At 47.8% G+C, this 20,266-nt stretch overlaps 2 protein-coding genes across 2 annotated transcripts; both read right to left on the bottom strand.

The window, feature by feature from the left end:
* Positions 1-303: 303 nt before the first annotated feature.
* On the bottom strand, positions 304-8,332 carry AMDHD2 (amidohydrolase domain containing 2). The gene is made up of 12 exons (XM_026859319.1): positions 8,241-8,332; positions 7,618-7,754; positions 6,782-6,921; positions 6,355-6,409; positions 5,713-5,925; positions 4,573-4,661; positions 4,083-4,227; positions 3,723-3,830; positions 2,948-3,016; positions 2,400-2,501; positions 1,950-2,030; positions 304-1,825 (listed from the first exon to the last, which is right to left on the bottom strand). Exons 1-12 carry the CDS (start codon positions 8,321-8,323, stop codon positions 1,704-1,706), a joined length of 1,344 nt encoding a protein of 447 aa, XP_026715120.1. The 5' UTR covers positions 8,324-8,332; the 3' UTR covers positions 304-1,703.
* Positions 8,333-15,756: 7,424 nt separating this feature from the next.
* Positions 15,757-18,076, bottom strand: ATP6V0C (ATPase H+ transporting V0 subunit c). Its single transcript, XM_026859320.1, has 2 exons — positions 17,832-18,076; positions 15,757-16,593 (listed from the first exon to the last, which is right to left on the bottom strand). The coding sequence occupies exons 1-2, from the start codon at positions 18,059-18,061 to the stop codon at positions 16,389-16,391; spliced, it is 435 nt and encodes a 144-aa protein (XP_026715121.1). The 5' UTR covers positions 18,062-18,076; the 3' UTR covers positions 15,757-16,388.
* Positions 18,077-20,266: the final 2,190 nt, after the last annotated feature.

Here is a 20,266-nt window from a genome sequence, read left to right as displayed (position 1 = left end):
AGGCGAGTTCCCACCGTGGCGGGGCGTTAGCCCGCGCCCAGTCTTGGCGCCCTCTCCCCTGAGCCCCCCAGGGAGCTGCTGGGCCAACCCCCCCGCCGCCGGGGCTGGATGTGTGGCTGTGGGCCCGCTCCCTGGGCCCGAACCCCCCGCACCCGGAGCGCCCGCATCAGCCTTGTCCCCACGAGAGCCGGAGCTGGGGGCCAGGGCAGCGCCCACCCAGCCTGCACCCCCCGGGGAAGGGTACTGCGTATGCTCGGCAGACAGACCCGGTAATACACATACACAGGGATTAATTCGATTTCTATTTTAGATTTCCTTTTGATTATTTCATTTTGCAAATTAAAAAAAAAAAAAGTTAGACACCTTGTTTCATATGCATGTTTTTCCCTTGGGTTTTTTTCGACAGCAGTCAGAAGCGCCCCCGCTGAGATCTGCAGTGCTGTAGCATGTCACATTTCACAGCACGGTATTTGATGTCTCTTTCAAATGCTTCAAATCATGGAGGTTATAGTTTCTGCTGACATTGGCAGTTGATGTTAGAAATTCTCCAGGGCTGCCAGTTATTTCAGCAGGGCTCTAAAGTGCTAGGAAAGCACTTCCAAGTGTTGCTGTTAAAGGTTATAAAAAGTTACTGGAAAAATCGGCACATTTCTAACAATCCCGATCAGATTTGACTTGCCTTACAGCCTCCACCCTTGCTAAGACTTAGCCTTTGTCTAAGTGCTGCCCTCACTACAAAAAACATCTAATTTATTTGAGGCTTATCAGAGGTCGTCTAAGACTTATTGCAAGGCCCTTCTGACTGCGGTAGGTTTGAAATTAGCATCAGTCTTTACACAGAAGTGTCCAAGTGTCAGGAAAAAAGCTGACAGTCAAGTATTGGAGAAGATAATAATGAACATGGGAATAATGAGCTATCAGCAACTGTCTTGAAAGGCCAGAATCCCACTGCAGTTCTCTTCTCCCTCAGTCCCTGAGCTGGACTGAGGGCTTGTGAGCCCATCACCACCAGTCTGGATGCATCCCCTAAAGCAAAAGCTTCCATCTGTGGCCCGAGGAATGCACAAACCCCTCAGATGATGCAAAGGCTCTATCAGGTATGGCTGGGCACAGAGCCTGCAGAACCCATCTAGCCAGAACAAAGCATTAAGAGGAACATTGCTTTCTGTGGCAGGATGCTGTCCATGTCTCCAGCTCAAACTACGTGCTGTGAACTCAATGCCCATGCAGGGAAAAGGCACAAAGGACCAGCAATGCCTCATTTTTCCTGGGTTTGATCTCTGCCCTGAGGATTCAGCCCACATGGATTCACAGCCCCACAATGGCACCAGGTCGGCGAGCTGTGACAGCCTTGCTCCAAGGACACATGACAGAGGGACTGCCGGGGGATCAGAACATGATCCTCAACTTCCGCTGACACAACAGGAACCTTTTAACATGAAGAGCTGTGAGCTGAGCTGGTGGAAGCTGATGTCTAACCAGCCACGGCTGCCCGGGAGTGAGGCAAACAACAGCCAGAGGAATGGAAATGGCTTGAGCCTGCCTCGGGCATGGGGCAGGTTAGTGTGTGCTGTATAAAACAGTGCAAAGGCTGGGACAGCTTCACACTGCTGTCAGACGACGACAGGAGCACCTCTGTCTGGGGACTCCATGCAGGACAGCTGTGCAGTCCTTCAGGTCTCTCCAGGGACTGACAGTCCCCCTCAACACAGATCTGCCTGCTTTCCCCACTCCACCAGCTGAGCACCAACAAATTTGTTGCAGGCATGGCTGTAACTGGAAGCAGCGGTTGCGCTGGAAAACACAGCTCTTTGGTATGAGGCTCCTTTACGGGAGTTGCAGGAAGGAATTAAAAAAAGAAAAAAAAAAGAAGTGGGGTGGTTACCAAAGCTGCTAACCACAGTGCCAGGGAGCCTCAGAGGGCACCAGGACAGGCCAGTGTCACATGCCTAACACATCCTGTCTCCAGACTTCCTCTCCTGCGATGTATGTGGCTTGCACGTACAGACCGTCATTCAGCATCAAGAAATCTGCATCGTACAAGAGAGAAAGGAAGCAGCTGTCAGAAAAATGGAGCTGCTGAAGCTGGCTGTGAAAAGCTGGGCTCAGAGGGGAAGAGCTTCTCCCCACATCAGACACACAGCAGCGCAGTGCCATCCTTGCTAAAACAGCTCTGCTCTGTGCTTGGCTGAGATGTGGGGGTCTCTCCAAAGGGCTCACAAAACACCACCAGCATCCAAAGGAAAAACCACTGGAGCAAAAGCCCAGAGCAAATCTCATGAAGAGAGCATCTCCCCATAGCTCCCACTGAAGCAGAGGATGAAGATGCATTCACAGCAGCCTCTGCTTTGCTCCAGCACTCAGCAGCCTTCACACCATTGTCCCATCCATACCAGTACCTGCATCAGAGTCGTAATTTAGTGTCCCCTTTGTGTGTTCAATCCCCAGGAGCTGGGCAGGATGCAGAGATGCTGCCTCCAGTGCAGTCTCCACTGAGCACCCTTGGACAGAGAAGTGGGAGACATTAGGACAGCAAACAGCCCTGTTACCAAGGCTGTTACCAAACCCCCCTGGCTAAGGCAACTGTCAGCCTGGCAGGGACCTGAGCTGGAACACCCTCACTGGAGCTGAATGGAGCTGGGGAGGGGAAACATCCTTACGGGAGACAGTGGGAAGAGAACGGAACACCAAGGGTATGGGGAAGGGAAGAACATTCACCTTTGTGAGAAAGGAGCAGAAGAGTTCACCTCTCATTACTGCTATGGGTTAAAATGAAAACTCCCCTCAAAAAGGTGCTCATCTAAGGCCAGTGCTGCTGATCTCAGCCCTCCTCATCATGTCTCAGGCGAGAGGGAACATTCCCTGGTGGAGCGAACACAACTAGCAAGAGCAAGACCTCTTCCTGTGTCAGCACAGGGAGCAACAGCTTGTGGACAAGGTCACTCACCTGTGGCTTCCTGGAAGTGTCGCACACATGTGTCCATGGTCGCCACGCTACCGCTCAGGGTCTTTGTGCCTGGGAGAGGAGCAGTATGGCACTGAGCAGGTCCCACAACTCACAGCAGGGAGAAGGGTGGGGTGGGCATGCGTAACATGAGCAGAAGGGGCAGAAATCCTGTGGCCTGCATGAGGATCGAATTGAAAGGCCTGCAACCATTGCTGCTGAGTGACGGAACTAGGCAAGAGGGAGCCTGTGCTGGCAGTGCAGGGAGAGGTACCAGGATGCTACCCCGCAGATCCACTGCAAGACCAGCTGGACTGGGGGAAACTAGCTCACAACACAGGCACTGCTGCCACAGGGGAAGAGAACTGAGACAGGAACGATCCTTCTCTGAAATACCTTCCCAGTCTCCAACTGCTTGCAGCTTAGGGAACTTGGTGATAAGTGGTGATGTTATAGTAAAGACGAGGGACAATAAATATCCGTAGGATTTCTCCATCCTTTCTAACCTCAACAGAACCTCTGACATCCATGACTCTGGGCAACAAGGTGTTTAAAGGTGTTGCCAACAGCTACAAATGGACAGATTCCTCCTCACACCATGAAGATGGGGCACCTCCCCTCTTTATGAGGTGCCTCATTCTCACCAGGGCCAAGACACTGCAGAGCCATCAGGCACCAAAACCAAATAGGGTGGCACCAGTGCTGCCTCACACTGACAGACACTGCAAGGGGGGGGTGAGCTATCCAGGAATGGGTTTGAGTGGCACCAGTTCTTTACCTGCGATGTAGGTGTTCAGTCCATCGATCTCTACCACCTGCTGACCCAGCGTGTGCCGACCTGGTGCCAGCCCCATGCCAGCAATTGCATCTGTCACTAGCACAAGGCCTGAGGGACGCAAGGAAAGAAGCTGTGTTAGCTCTGCAGCTGATCCTGCTGCAGCTCCAAGCTCTGCACCACACCAGCCCTCCCAGAGAGGGGCCAAGGTGTCTCCAGCCACATCCGAGCAAAACAAAAGGTCTGTGACACATCAGCACAAGTGGCTGTGACCTCTTTTGGGCAGAGAGGGCAGTATGCCACAGCACCTGCATGAGGGTTTTGTGGGAGCTGGTGATGCTGCACAGGCCTGGCACAGCTCACCTCTGGGGTGGGCTCGATGGGCAATCCGCAGGGCGGCTGGGTTGGTGTGGATGCCATCAGAGATCATGCCGTAGAAGACCCTCCGCCCAGGAGGAATCTTGTCACTTGTCAGCAGCCCCACGATCCCAGGGTCACGATGGTGGAACTGCCCGAGGGGAGAGAGGACAAGCTGTGGAGCATAACCAGGACTTGTGGGCTGAGACCCTTCCCATCAGTGGACACAGCTGCCATCTCTACCAAACACTGCCTGGCAGCTGTGTGCTCCGTCCTTTACCAGACAAATCTGGGCATTTCCTCGAATTTCAAGTCTGTTACAGCTTTGACTCTCTTTTAGATCAGGCAGTAGAAATGTGAAGCCAGAGGTTCAGTTCTCAAACCTCACTGCAAGGCCTATTATGAAGCAAGCCTGGGAGAATATGCATCTGTGGGGAGCAGGACAGAAAGCACCACGAGCAGCGCCAGTGCAGGGCAAGTGCCCTTGGCTACTCACCGGCAACATGGCATTGAAGAGGTGAGTGATAAAGGTTGCGCCATGCTGCACAGCCTCCTCAGCCTGGGAGAGATTAGCCACCGAGTGACCTGGGAACAAAGACCAACGCATGATTTTTCTGCCCATCTCTTCATTTATTTCCCTAATGAAGACCCTGGCATCTCAGACCTCAGCGCATGGTGGGCCACGACTGTTTCACCTGAACACGTTCACTGTTCAAATCACAACTGTCATAAATGCTGCCTTGCTCAGAGAAAGTTGCCTTCAGGCTGGGTTAAAGATCCAAGGACATGCCTTTCTGCTGTCTTCAGATATTTAATGGCTTTATAGAGAGGTGTCAAGGAAGTAGAGACAGTGGGGACTTTGACAAGAAAGAATACGGGGATAAAACTATCCAGAAAAAAAAATTCTGTTTTCCCCAACACGGACAGCAGCTCTAATGCTCTGTGAGCAAACCTTGCCTTTCTGTAGTTCTTTGCTTTATGTGGCTGTGAGATAACAGATGTTCTGCTGTATGAATTTAATGAAATTAAGTTTTAATTTCACCCTGAATAACTCCCCACTTTTTTTTTTTTAAATAAAAAAGGATTTTTTCAATGATCTGAAGCAAAGAAGAGTTTGTGAAACAGACAAGACAAATGTAGCCAGTTTTAAATCAGTGGCCAGCAAGACATTGGAGAGACAGGTCTCCTATAGCACTTCCTGTTGAAAACCAGAGTTACCAAAACTCAGCAGTAACCTTTGGAAAATTATTTCACCTGTCAAGGCCTAAAGCAGTTGAACTTCAGAGTTTGAACCTTTCCACATTGTTAACCCTCAATTGCATCTTTATTAAGATTAATGTTCTTTCCTGTGTTTGAACAGCACCAAATGCTACCTTGTGTTAAATGGCAGGGGCTCCTCAATCAAGATGAAGTTTGGCCCTTACTGTACAAAGGGCAACAGATCAGCAGCATCAAGCGGGGTCCCCATTTGTGACAGGTCTGTCACCTCCATACAGGCCAGGCCAAAGAAAATCCCACCCCATCCAATCGCACTGAGACACCATTAGAGACACCACAGCCCCAAGAGAGGGGCTGCCTGGCCCGTGTGGCACAGGGAGACAGAGCCTCCCTCAGCCTCCTCCAGCCCAGCCCTTACCGAGCGAGACACAGATGCCCCGCTTGGTGAGTTCCTGGATCACCTCACTGCTCCTCTTCATCTCTGGGGCCAGCGTGACTATCCGGACACAGTCCAGGGACCCATAGGTGGCAAGCAGGTCTTGGAAGGCACCTGCCTCAAAGGTGCGGAGGCAGTGCTCTGGGTGTGCCCCTTTCTTCTCCTTGCTGATGAATGGTCCTTCCAGATGGGCCCCTGCCCAAACAGGAACACAAAGCCATGACCTTTCCTCTCCCCACCAAGAAACCTGCTGTGTCTACCCTGCTCCAGTCAAGCTCTTGCCATTCTTCTGCAGCAAAACACATGGCTCAGGTAACTCTGAGCTCAGCCCAGTAAAAGATGCAGTGGTGGCAACTGGCCAAGCCAAGCCACCCCACTGCCATTACCCCATGGGGCCCAAAAGGGCAGGAGTGGTGCATGTACAATGACAGAGACTGTGGCAAAGGCCAGCCACAGGTTGAGGGAGAAAGCAGTTTGTGCCCACCTGTGAATCCCTCCCATTGAGAGAGCTCCAGCCCCTACTTGTGCTGTCCCCACAGTAGCTTCCTTCCCCTTAACAACAAACAAGATAATTGCCTACTTAGAGTAACACCAGAGAGGACAGTGAGGGATGAAACCACTTACCCAGGATACCTGCTCCGTGGGCTCCACCATTTCTTATACTGATCTGAGGGAGAACCTAGAGAAAGGGGTTTGTCAGATGTGGCACCTCAGACACAGCACCCCAGCCTGCCAAAACAAACCCAAATGTCAGGTCTGGAGAGAGCTTTGTAGCTGGACCACTTGGGACCATCAGCCAAACACAGCCCGCAAAGAAGCAGCCAGCTGCAAGCCCTGTTGTGCAAAGCTGGCCTGGGAGCCATCACTGTCTCAGTAGTCTAAAGGTTAAGGGCAAGAAATCCAGGGGTAGAGTCCATCTCCTCATGCCCACGGCTTTTCCACCAAGGCAGCTACCCAAGTTTCTGCTGACCCAGCCTTTGCCCTCTCACCTCTTGGTACCAACCTCAGCCCTTTATCACCCTGCAGATGAGAGGGGGAGAAAGTCACTTACCTGGTGATACACAGGTGGAGGAGAGGTCACGAGAGTGGGACAGAAGGATGTCACTCCATGGGAGAGGATTTTCTGACTGACCAGGTCAATCCCTGATTTGAAGTCATCTGTAGCCAGAGAGAAGTCCACCCCAAAGCCTCCTGCACCATGATCAAAATAGAGATGAAATTGCAGCTTTCCCAGTGGACATTTTCCCACTCAAAAATGCCAAAGAAACACTTTGTGTCACCAGAGTGAGTCACTCCATCTGTACAACACTGGCCAGAAGCAGAAGACTCCATCGGCACTTCTGTCCTACATTCATGAGGCTCCATGAGTACAAACCCCACCAACGCCATCCTGATGAAGTGCTTTCCCCCACAGCATCCCAGTGTTTTACAAGCACCAACTTTTTATTTTGATGCAGGGAAAAATCTGAGGATTCTCCATTAAAGAGAGGACCAGACTTCCAACATAAGCTATCACAGAACAAGCCCCCCTTGACCCTCAGGAAAGAACTATCGCAGATAATATTTGTTCCCTTGAGAAGTCCTGCTCTGTCCTCCCTACGTGCTGGAAACTGGGCATCCTGCCAGCACAGGGGCAGGACAAAATATTGATAAAAAGTAGGTTAAGAGGAAAGCTGGGCTGAAACCCCTACCCAAAGAGGATCAATGACATGACAGCAGCAACCATAGGCAAAATTGTTCTTTATCACTAGTTCGGTGACACATCTCCCTCGGGCAACTGAAACACACTTGGTCATGGGCAGTGTGCATGCAGCATGGTTTGAAGGTCTGGGATGGACAAACCTGGGACTCCCCACCCCTCTGCGAGCACACATGGCTTTACCATACCATTGATCTGGACGTCGATGAAGCCTGGGGCAATGATGCTGTCCTTACAGTCCAGCTGGATGTCAGCAGATCCCTTTTCATCGAAAAAGAGTTTCTCCGGGTTGAGGATCTTCCCCTCTCGCACCCACAGGTCCTCCCTGAAGGGACAATCACACACAGGCCAAGCTCCTGTGCCATCTGCACACGGGAGTGAGTGGCCATGGCCCCGGTGACGGGTGGCCTCAGATGCAGCAGCCCTCCCCAGCACCCTCCGCCTTTGGCTCTCTGATGTCTCCTAGGGCAGAGCACCTCTTCCAGCAGCAGCATGACTGGCAGCCCTCTCGCTGCCTGGCCTCTGGCTTTACAAAACTCGTGGGAATGGGATTTTCATGGGCTGTCCATCTAATGTGGTGGCACTGGCCAAGGGGCCCAGGGGCTGGCAGAGGAGGCAAAAGGAAAGGCAGGAGGGAGCAGAGGGGCCGCCTCGTTTCGAAGGGGACAAGGGACAGTGGGAGCGCAGGGGGCGACAGCCGATGCACCGGGGAGACCTGGGGACAGTCCCTCCTGCGTTCCAGGTTCCGGGTCAGCTCTGCGGCCTGGCCATGGCCGCCAGCACCCTCCCGGTCCCCCCCGGCAGCCCTCACCTCTGGAGCTGGTGGCTCCTCAGGATGCGGCAGTTGGTGAACTGGACGATGGGCGCGTCAGAGACGGATTTGTTGGACGGCATCGCGGGGCTGCGGAAATAGAAATGTATAACGTTCCCAATCCGAGCCCCTGTGAGGGCTGGCAGCAGCATATGCTGGTGTTTTGCTGCAGTGTGGAACACGGAGCTGACGAAATAAAAAAGTGATACCAGTGGGTATCAATACCCAAGTCTGATACCAGTGGGAACCTGTCTCATCCAGGGAAATTCCAGACACGGTGAGCTCAGGACGCTTGGAGAGGGGTGCGGAAGGGCTGCTGTGCTGAGTGTACACGTGTCAACATCTGTTTGTCACAACAATCTCCCCAAGACCACCTTCCTGCCAGTCTGCGCACACCTCCTGCTGCCTCTTGCCTTATGCTCTGACGAGAAATGTTTGGGGCGGAATCTGGAGTCCACTGACCCCAGGGTGGAGCTCCTCAGTGCAGCTGGTCTAGAGCATCATTACTCAGCCCCAGGACAGACCAGAGTAAGCTCAAGCCACCTTCACAAGTTCACTACTACTCAGTATCTTCCAGCCAAGGATCCCACAGCCCTTAGTAAGCCAAGATGCAGCTCTTGTACAGGCAGTCACTGCTAGTTGGGCAGCCATGTCACATGCCAACGGGTAAAAAGCTTTTGTGGAAGAAATGTTACCCACTAAGTATTACTTTTTATCAAGCAAAGTTGAAAGGCTTGAGAGGTCAGAGGAGATCCATTAGTGGTTTCTAATGGCTTACACCTCCGTGAATTTGTGAACAAGTAACCTTGGCTTGAATAGCCACAGTGGACTTGTCCTCTCTGGGGAATGACTGCCAGGAGAAACTGCTCAGCTTGCTTTGCTTTGTGGCACACCGCACGTGCATGGAACAGTCCGCACATCATACCATGAGGTCCACTGGGCTACATCCACTGTGCAAGGAAGCAACCCTGCAAGCCTCGCTTCATGTGACCCATGATTATTTACTTCTTGAGGGCAACCCCAGGCATACCCAAGAGTGCTGGATGGACTGGTCACAAAGGACTGGTGGATCCTTGCCCCTGAGAGCTGGTAGAAAAGTGTTGCAAAGCACATATCTGCTTGGAAATCTGGCTATATCACTAATAATTACACTAACAACATTAAATGTGAACTGTTGGCTTAGGCAAAGTAAGGTTTCTGGACTCACCCTTTCACTGGTTCTGTCTCAGCTACAGGACAGCTAAGTCATTACTTACTTTAGATTTTACTTTCTAAGCTGACAGCATTGCTGTAGGCAGGCTCCTGCGGTCATTTGACAAGTCAGCAGCAGCCTGGGAGAGAAAAGCTTGTTCTGTGCTCTACAGCCAGGCCCCTGCCTTTTCTCCCAGCAGACCATGCCACCAAGGGTCCTTATGTCTGCAGTCTCTGTGGCCAGAATGGCAACAATGTCCAATCCCCAAAACATTAAAGGCAACAACTGCACATTGTTCAAATTAAAGCTGGTGTCCTCCAGTCTAAGCATTTACTCCTGAACATCTGCTGGCAGATGCTTCCATTTCCCCTTGGTCCTGTCTGCTCCAGGGGGATTGCTGAGTGCTGCAGCAGTCCACCCAGCGCTCTCACTCGCATGTTTATCCTGTTTGGTGTCCTGTGGTATTACAGAGAGAATCGAGTGTCTCATCAAGGACTGCGTGTCTGGGCAGGGTGCTGATGTGAGCTCTGCTAATGAACCACACTGAAAAAAGATAAATGATTGGGAATGTAAATGTGCATGAACGTAACATCCCACTCTGGCCAGGAATTGAATTTTAATGAGGTTTTATGCTGCACTTACTCCATGATGTCAGTGCTTGTCCACACTACAAGCTGCCTCTTACTGTCAGCAGGATGCCGGTAAAGGCCCCTGAAATGGCGAGCTGACAATGATTCTAGTTGTGGCCAGGAAAACTGTGCAGCACTGTCTTGGGACAAATGCCAAGAACAGCTTCAGGTAATGTGATGGTACAATTCTTATCCCTCCCTGCCCTCCTTGTTGGGCTGCTTGGTGCCAGGTGTGATTCCATCCACATTCCCCCGAGCCATACACCAATCTGTGGAGATAAGGACTGATAACCTTGAGGAGCCTGGCTCCTGCCCCTCCCAATTGCTTGGAAAAGGTTATAATGGCCCATCATCTCCTGATAGCCTGACACACCTGTGCCTGGGATGTGATCAGATGGAACAATAACAGGGTTGCATGTTATTCAAATTCTTGTGCAACTGCCCGGAAGGCACCAGATAGTATTTGAGAAAAGTCAATTATCTTGGATCCTATAAACTGGGACCACCAGAGACTCTTCGAGCTCTCCTGGATCGAAGCGGGCTGTGACCAGCAGCTCCCCTGAGCACGACGCCTCTCAGGTGTGTCTGCTCCAGACGGAAGGCCAGGGCGAAGTTCCCCCCTCTCGAGTCTCAATTATCGCCCACTGAGGAATGCCAAGGCATTGTGAGTATTTGCTCTAAACGTGAGAGGGAAATTTTCTTTAACCTACCTTCTATTTCACCTGTTTATTGGTGTGCGTGGGTATGTACCCTAGCCTTTGTTCCTGTGTGTTTGTCCCTTTTGTGTTCATTTTACTGAATCCAAATACCTTTGTTTCTGTATGTATATGTCTGTTTTGTGTATGCGCATTTATATATGTGTATAAATTAAGGTACCGTTAAGTAAGTTAGAGTGAATATTGTCATTTTTGAACCTAAGTCACTTTTCTTTCTGAGTTATTTTGTATTGACAAATAGTTGTTAGTTATTAATAAATCTATATTATTTTTACTAGATCATTACTGTGTCAATACTTTCATTCACAACAGGTAGGTTTTCCTCATCGTCGCTGAAATTATCCACGTCTGGGGCACGAAGCAGCGTATTGGTGGGAATGATTTGTGGCTTCAGTACAGGCAAAGTCGAGGAAACTCCAAAAACAGAAGATTAGAAAATGAATCCTAAAAGCAGATCTCAGGCCTGCTTATTTGAGCAAATGGAAAATGGCTCAGAACTCCTCCCTCTGTGCTGCTGGGAAGAACAGAGCAGCCTGTGCCAAGATGAAAGGTATAGAAATTTGTCTCATCAATGCTGTAGGTATGTCATCCAGCTCAACTTTATGTCATGTATCCATCCTGCTTAAGTCTTATCCCTTTGGATGTTCTCCTTTTATTTCTTAGTATTAAGCTAACCTTGTCTTACATCACTAATAATTGTACTACTTCTCTAATAATCACATGTTCTTTCTCTCTGCTGCTCCAGGAATAGGCTAAGGAAATCACAAGCTGTAGTTTCACCTGCATTTTCTTCAGCAAATGTTTTTTTCCTCAGGTTATTTTTAACCTGTCTCAATTCCCAAATTAGATTCATTACCTGGCAGCATGAGAAGTACCAGCACACTTGGGAGAAACAGGGGAGGGCATGCAACAGATGTGAAAGGTGGTCTGGGCATCCAGAGAGAGCATTTGGGCTAGCATTGCTGCCAAATGAACTGCTTGTAGAGATGCAGCCTTGGCTTCCAATTTTTCACGTGCATTCAGAGAGGTCTAAGAAATTGTCCTAATGCACACAAGAGACAGGTAGGCTGTTTATGAGTTGAAAACATACTGCCAATCTTGGGAACATATGCGATTTCCTAAGATTTGTTGATATGAGAGATGAGAAACCAGGCCTGCAAGAAACTAAGAAAAACAGCCTGAGAAAGCAAAAGTTGAGGCTGATCGAAGAAAGATGTGGCAGTCCTCAGCCTACCTTAGGCAGGTAGAGCCATGAGGTGTAGGTGGTCATATGCATTCCCTGCCACTCGAGATCACCCCTACACCCTCCCCTGAAGGCAAAGGAGGAAAGCACAGATCTAACAGCAGGAAAGGACAGTTCAAAGTGCCAAAAAAGGGTCTGGCACTGCAAGAGCCACCAATAACCCCTTGCTAAATCCAGAAGAGCCAAGACCTGAACCTGTAGTGAGCGCATCTTGTCCCCTCAGCAAAAGGAAGAGGGCAAACAGGAGTCACTCATTCTCCAGTAGCCTCGTCCTGCCCTCCTGCTACCCAGCTCATACTCACAGGTCAGTGAGAACTGGCAATGGTCTGGAGATTCCTTCTGGGAGGCACTTGGAACCCTGCAGTCTGGCCTCTAGGAGAGCTTTGGGCCTGACACACTCTAAGGCTGGGGGATGATTTTTTTTCTGTGTGCTTTGGCACTGTGATGCAGAAACTAGCTCGAAAGAACCTCGGTGATGTGAGTTGCAAAGATGTGACTGTCTCAGGAGCTAAATGAAGCGTGGCTTGCAGAGAAAAAGAACAGCATTCATTAGTAAGAGGAACAAAAATGGAGGAGCTTTCTGGGATACAATCCTTTGATACTGAAACAGAAAACTCCCACTTCAGGATTAAGTGGTACTTGGAAAACTCTGGGTTTAATTTAATTACGTTGAGAGAAAAAAAAAAAGGTTAATACCTGTAGAGAAGAAAGAGATACAGTAAGAGCAGAGGTGGCAAGTCCTGTGTGTCAGACAGAGGTAATTCTCACTTGAGGAACAGTGATGGTTTGTACAGTAAGGCCAGATGGAAACAGTAAAAAGCTGTAAAAAAGCCATAGGCCAATGATTAGACTGCAATGGAAATAAGATTTACCGAGAGTTGTTTTCATTAAATCTGCTGTAGGTGAAAGCAGCAGCTTAGTTTCTGGAATCAGTTTCTCTTAATGAGGTTTTTATTTCCTCAAAGCTTCTTGACTTTTCCAGGTTACTATGCTTCTCTGTAAACCAGGTCTCTCAAGGAAAAAATCCCTGAGCAATCACATAAAAATCCTACTACTTAAAAATGCTTCTTCAACAGAACAGTAAAAAAATTAAAACTAGAAAATATCCGCAGCCTTTGAAAATAAAAAGCCAGTACAAAACAGTTAAAAAAGAGACAGGTCAGCAAGCCCTCTGAAGGCATTGTCCATGCAGGCAGCATCTGGCAGCAGGCATCCCTTACCCTCACCTCACCCGAACTGACTGCTAATGGACATTTACCCTCTGCTGCTGCTGCAGAACCACCCTCCTCTGTTCTCGCTCTGCAGGGCTGACTCACTCTGCAGTGCATACTCACAGTCACACAATCCACCACATTACAGAGGACTATTTATGTGCCAGCAGATGCCACCTCTTTTAATCAGGCACTTTCCAAGTCTGTCATTTCACGCTCCGAGGCTGGCTTCCCCTCTTCCAAACCAGTGTCAATCCCTGCCAGACAGGACTGCACTCTGATCTAGCATGCTGCTGTCAGTAAATGAAGGAAAGGGACCAAAAGGTCTGTAATTTTCTTAGAAGCCCTGAATCACTTGAGAAATTTGCTAATGCAATAGCATCAGTGAAGGACCTGAATTACAAGTTTTCACCTAGGAGTCATCACTGAGGATCTAGAGCACTGCTGTCAAAAAATGCTTGGCTGAGGCAACATGCTCAGATTCTTAATTTTATTCCTGGTGTATCTGCAGGTACTCAGCACAAATCATTCCTCCACCTATACATGCTAACCCCAGATTCTGTCCTATGCTATGTTCCCCTGACTTGCATGGGTTTATGAGCAAGGCTTGATATTCCAAGGCATGAACCAAAATACCATTGACAGGATTTTGCCTGCATTTGGTTATGTAAGTATCTATCACCATCCTGAGCCTAGTAACTGCCTTCTGCAAGGTGTCACCAGGCTACAGTGGGATCTTAAGAGTTCCTATAGATGGGTGCATTTAAATTGCTTATTTCTCTTAAGAGAGATGAGGGCTACCACCAGCATCTAGTTTCTCTCTTAAATGCAATTTTCTCATATTCTTGTAAACTGGCAAAAACCAAGGCTGGCAGCAGGTTCCCCCTCACAGAAGGTAAAACCAAATCTTTAACATACTTGCAGCCCCAGCCAGGACCTTCTCCTGTCCTGCTACAAGCATAACACAATTCCTCTTACCAGAACTGCAAGATGTATGTGGTGTGCTTTCCAGAGAGCCCAAATTCATGATTCATGCCCTTCCAGCTGCAAGCTCTATCAGCCTCTGCACAGAAGTACTAGGAAGGCACTCACTGCAGTCAGTGCTGAGAGAGAATTATGCTATAGCTTCTGTAAATGTTTATGACTCCCGGGTAAAATAGAATTCAGAAGTTGAATGTCTACTACTTTTGCTGAAAAAAAAGAATGATCAACACAATTCAGATCAGGAATTTTATCCCAGGCAATGCTTCAGTAGACACCCAGGATTTTCCTTAAACCAGCTTACACCTCTCTACATCCCAAGCACCACCACAGCTCAGACTGCCACAAAGCCCTTCCAAATCACAAAACCACTAGTTCAGCCCAGCCCAAAGCCAAGCAGCTGACAGCCTATCAGATGAATGCAGACAGATCAGCTTTTTAGCAAACAAATAAACCGATTTGTTAGTAACTATGGTTCCACAATTGTTAAAACTACACCTTCACGAGTCTGTGAAAATACATAGCTGAAGTCTCCTAAGCAGTCCCCTGTTCAGAGACCAGCTACCCAGAAGGTACATGAGATGCCACAAGATCTAGGCTGGTGAATGCTCCTGCCAGGTTAGACACAGCCTCAGTGCTCTGACCGTAGCTCTTCATGGTACTTACACCAGATTTGTTTGCAGCACACGTATATAAGTAAAATACATGTACAACAGCACCACATCTCCATTCCCGACCATGGTGACAGAAGAGGTTTTGACATCACTCCAGACTCCTCAGGTAAGGTTGATCACAAAGGCACCACTTGCACCAGGTGTCTGCATGTTAACATTCTGGCTTGAACACTAGAAACCTGTTCTCTGAACTATACAACTAAGATTAAGGTGATATACTTCCCAAAAGCAATTTGGAACAAGCTCTAAATTTGAAAGGGTCCAACATGTATTTCCCATATGAACTTCAGCATTGCTTTGCAACACTCATAAATCCTCAGGACAAGAGAAGGTTGCTACTGCTCTCACTAGCTGCAAAAGCAGAACTTCTCAGCTCAAATACTTCTGATTTACAAGTTGAAAACATGGAGTTCTTGAATGAACCCATTCTGTTGATGAGACTATTGTTCAGGTACTTCAGAGGCAATTACTGCTACCAGGGCAGTTTTCCAACCAGCTAAGCTTCTCTTCTGCACAGCCATCATCACAAGGACAAACTGCCTAAAGGCGTTTCGGCAGCTCCTATTCCTTGTCACATGCTGAAGCCTGCACCCTTGTTCCCTGAGCCCCTGCTCAGCCAGGCATTACCATGTGCCAGAGCAAAGATGTGCTGCTCCATCAGGGTGAGCACAGCACTGCCAAGAGCCTTGCCTTCCTGCTCACAGCACTGCTACTGCTACCTGCCCAGGAGAAAGAGGGAATGCTTTAGCAGTGATGACAGCATTACTTCTACATGGAGCTCTGACACCTGAAAAACTTGCCTCCCCTTAAAGGAACCCCTCCTCTCTAAAGGAGCACAGCAAAAGCATGAAATCAGAGGCAGAGGACTCATTACAGCAATGTAGTGAGGAATTTTTATTTGGAAACATGGTATAAGTTTGTAACCCAACACTGGGTGCACGACTCTGATGCCGGAGCATACGCGGTTACTACTGAAACACAGGAGTGTTTCGGACAATTGCTGTAATAAAACACAAAATTCTCATACTCCAATACCAGGACACTACAGCAATCTCTTTAGAATCAAAGTTACATCCAAGGAATTCTCTGCACTTACAATTGACCCCACAGTGTAATCTACCTATATATAAGATTAATATATATAGCATGGGAAATTGAAAATCCTTGCTCCATAGATGTATGAACATGTCAAGTCTTTTATAAATAAACATCCAGTGAAGAGAAAAAATTACATTTCTAGTTCATATTTATACATAAAGTACTAACAGCAATGGGTGGAAAATTGCACACAGGCCACCCCAAGCCATGCAGCAGGCTTGGAGCAGCCCATCCAATTTAATATTGAAGTACACACAGGACAGACAAGTCACTAACATACATTGCGCATTTACAAGAGATCAACTACCAAATTGGGACAACTGTACACATTGGAGAGACCATTTTCATTCTGGAGCTATTTTAAACGTGGATTTGTTACATCTCTTTACATCATACCACGACGTTTACTTTGTGGAGAGGATAAGGGCAACAATGAGGCCATAGAGACCCAACACTTCAGCGAAGATCAAAATCAGGATCATGCCCACAAATAACCTGGGCTGCTGTGCTGTTCCCCGTACACCTGCATCACCCACAATGCCAATGGCAAAGCCAGCAGCCAGACCACTGAGGCCCACACTCAAGCCAGCACCCAGCTGAAGAAAACTCCTGTAGGACAGAGATGAAAAGAGTTTCAGTGGCAAGCAACAGGACACCCAACCCTTCAACTTCAGGCTAGTCTTTTCTCTCCCCAAAGTAAGAATTAACATTCAAACATTTAAAGGGAACCTCTTTCCTGCAGAAGGAGCTCTTAAAGCAAGCACAGTATGTCTCACAAAGATGATTCCTGAGACTCCTAGCTCTGATACTTAAAATGGGCAGCTATGCAAGATCTTTAGCTGATACTCAAAGTATGGCTCATTCACTAAGCTAAGCTACTGGGCCTGAGAGTTCATGTGGCCACCCAGCTTGCCTGGAGCCACTACTTCAGTCAGCTGCAGGCTTCGCACACTGCCAGCACTCTACTTACTCCAGCCATGTGGGCTAGCACTTCCTATATGCCTGTCCCAGTGCTGTGTAGCCTGTTAATAGCTGCTTTTGTCTTCCACCTTTAGCAACTTTATTATACCGTCATAACACATCCAGGTGATTATTAGGTTTCTTGCACTGCAAAAGTTGGACAGGAATGGGCTGGTTTTCCAGGCAGGGGTACCTATCACTATCCTGCCACCTGGTAACTGCAAAGGAGCATTTGTACCTGCTGTTTCTTAGACCATGGCTTATTAGGCCAACCACCTGCTCATTGGCTATAGCTTATACAGTGACACAGATATCTACTGTTAGACCTCAGAAGCATTGTTTTATTCTGAGAGGTCTCAAGCTGGTTCCAGCTACTCTGAAAAGCCAAGTGTATATTAAGTTTCAGACTGTAGCTGATGTAGAAGCCCAATGTATAGCTTGAGGATTGGTTTACCAGCATATAAAGCAACAACCAATATTAATTATTCACTTGCATCACCCAGGCAAGAGGAGAACTATTTAGACAGACAGTCTGATTAGTCTCGTAAAGACCTGGGTATTCCAGATCTAGAATTTGGCACCAGGAAACAAGCTTAGCCTTCTATCCCAGTACTGCCCATACATGGTTTCTTTCAAGCTTTAAAACATTGCATTATCTCTAGCAGTGGGATGTCTGATCTGTCAGCTAATACAGCAAACTAATCAGGCAGCACTACCATTGAGACTAAGACATCAGGAAGGACAGCTGAAATTCAGTCCATGCTGGCAAGGACAGGTTAGGAACATTTAGCATCAACAGTCCTTCCCGGGGTCTTGAGCAAAACCCACCCAGTAGCATCAAAACAGTGACAGGACAAACTTCAAAACCGACAGATGCAGCAACTTACTTGAATAGCGTGATAGAAGGTGAGAGGGCATTGGCAATGAGGACTGCCACTACGAGGCCATAGATAGCTATAATACCCGCCATGACAACAGGGATGATTGACTTCATGATGAGCTCAGGCCTCATGACAGACATGGCTGCAATACCCGTGCCACTCTTTGCTGTTCCATATGCAGCTCCCAAGGCTGGAAGACAAAAAAATGCATTAGACACATCCCCAAATACTATCATCTTCACGAGGCTGCAGTATTAGAACAGCTGAGTCAGCACAAGGAAGAACTGTGCAAAACTATCAAGAGTCACTTGACTACTTGGGTTTGTCAGCCATGACTATTCCCCTAAGGGATGAAATACCTATCCAGAGTCCTAGATCAAAGCTAGGTCAATAAAAAGGTGCTGTTCAAACAGTACTGACAGAATACCGTCTGAGCTACCTTCACTCCCTAGCAGACATTTGTTTCCTGTTTAGGAATCAAAATCCAAGGTCCAAAACTTAACTTGTTAAATCAGAGGTTGTGTTGTGCCCTCACACAGCCCACACTGCAAGGCTCTGCTCAGCTGATCTGCAGAGGCAACACAGCAAAGCATGTCTTCCTGCTGCAGCAGAATATGGCCCAGTTGAAAGCCAGGTTACAGTCACTGAACTTTGAGACACTTGGGCTGAGTTCTCCGATGCACCCACTGTTTAAAACATCACCTTCAAATGGCCTCTTTCACAAAACCTGTCTGCCTATGCTTTGGCCTGGGGTTAAACACATGCCATTTAAGCTTCAGACAGACTGAGATAGCAACAAACCCACATATTATTGCCACACTTCATTCCTTGGAGAAAGGACACCCTCTTCATGTGTCAAGAGCCTCACCTGTGAAGGATTCAGGTCCAACCACTTGTTAAACTACTACAACCACAAAGTAGAGTATGGCTTGTAGGTTACAGAGGACTACAACCACCTTACTCCTAAGGTTCACTGACCACCTGTGCAAGCACTTGATCATGCAGAGACCAACAAGAATCCAAAGCTGGGTTTTCAAAGCAGAACACAGGCTTACCACCTACAAATGAGAATTGCTAGAAGAGTCCCAAAGCACTACCCCAAAAAGTAACTTCTGCCTTGAAAACTTTGTGTTAGTCTTACAACAAAAGTTTCCACAAATACATCATTCTTTGATTCTGAAGCACTTTTAAAGACCCCTTTCCTTCCAAGCTTGCTTTGGAGTATTTTAAGCACAGCTTAAGTCAGAACTGCACTCACCATCACCCAAGATATGATATGCAGGTCAGCAGCCATCCATGCCTAAGTCCCTGAAGCAGCATTGCAAGGTAGGGTGGCTAGTCCCCTTTTCAGACAGTCAGGCTGATATTCAAAGGTAACAGTCCTGTTTAGCACAAAAACGCTCTTGCCTGCTCTAAAAGGCTACTGGACAGTATTACAACCATGGGGACTTAAGATCTGTACTGTTCAGAGACTTACTATTTGAGTTTGCTCCAGACTTAAGAGTAAGGTTTCTACAAGGGAGAGCTGCTTGTTCCACAAAAATCTGTAGCTGCTTTACAACATCCAAGTGTGAGATGGGGCACCTTGCCCAAGAGTTGCTAGAAGGTATTCAAAGGGCTTAGGATACGTGCTTTCCTGCCTTTCACTGAGCATTTACATGAAGCCTTTCTTTGTGCAGTCAAGAATGGAGAAGTAATCCTGGCTTTGCACTAAGAAATTTCAGAAGATTAATAAAGACAGCACTCTGCACTAACACAAGACTCACTATCAAAAGGAAATTCCATTTTAGTTACAAAAACTTGAAGGGAAAGAATAATTATCATCAACTACAAGTTGGTCCTGTACTAGCAAAGCTCCAATATTGAACCTTGACTGTCACTGAGCCAGATGTAAAGGGCTGTTCAATCCAGACATAGAATCCAATTTAGCAGGAAGCCTGAGCCAAGAGCAGAAGACAGGTTTTATGCTTTTACCTGCAGATGTAAGCTGAGCCTGGAAACTAGCACACAGGCTTAGCTAGCAATTTCAGTGATGGCACTGTTTAAGGGTCTAGCCCTTAAGTCTAGAAGGAAATCACTAGCTTAAAGTAGGAACCTTTTCTGTCAGATGAAGCATCTTGATTCCACTTACTCCCAGTCCTTAGATTCAGGCTATCTAGACTAGCTACACCATTTAGCAGAAACCACTTCTCTTGTCTGGAATCTTTTATAAACCTCTCCAGAAACAGAGGCTCATGAAGGAAGTTCACTATTTAAAATTAGATCAGTCTTTACTTCCTCCAAGTCTGAAGTTAAATGTTGCAATTAATGCACTGATGGATTACAGAAGCTGATTTTTGCAATCCCACTTACAGAAAGTCAGCCTGCTTAAGCTTTTGGGAAGGGGTAGATAAGCACAAGTTTGTCAATTCCCAGTTGTCAAACCCCAATTCTAGGGAACA

The sequence above is a fragment of the Athene cunicularia genome (genome assembly GCF_003259725.1).
Source record: "Athene cunicularia isolate RWA chromosome 14 unlocalized genomic scaffold, athCun1 chr14_part1, whole genome shotgun sequence".
In the NCBI taxonomy this organism is placed as follows: Eukaryota; Metazoa; Chordata; class Aves; order Strigiformes; family Strigidae; genus Athene; species Athene cunicularia.
This window is presented reverse-complemented; position numbering and strand designations above follow the sequence as displayed.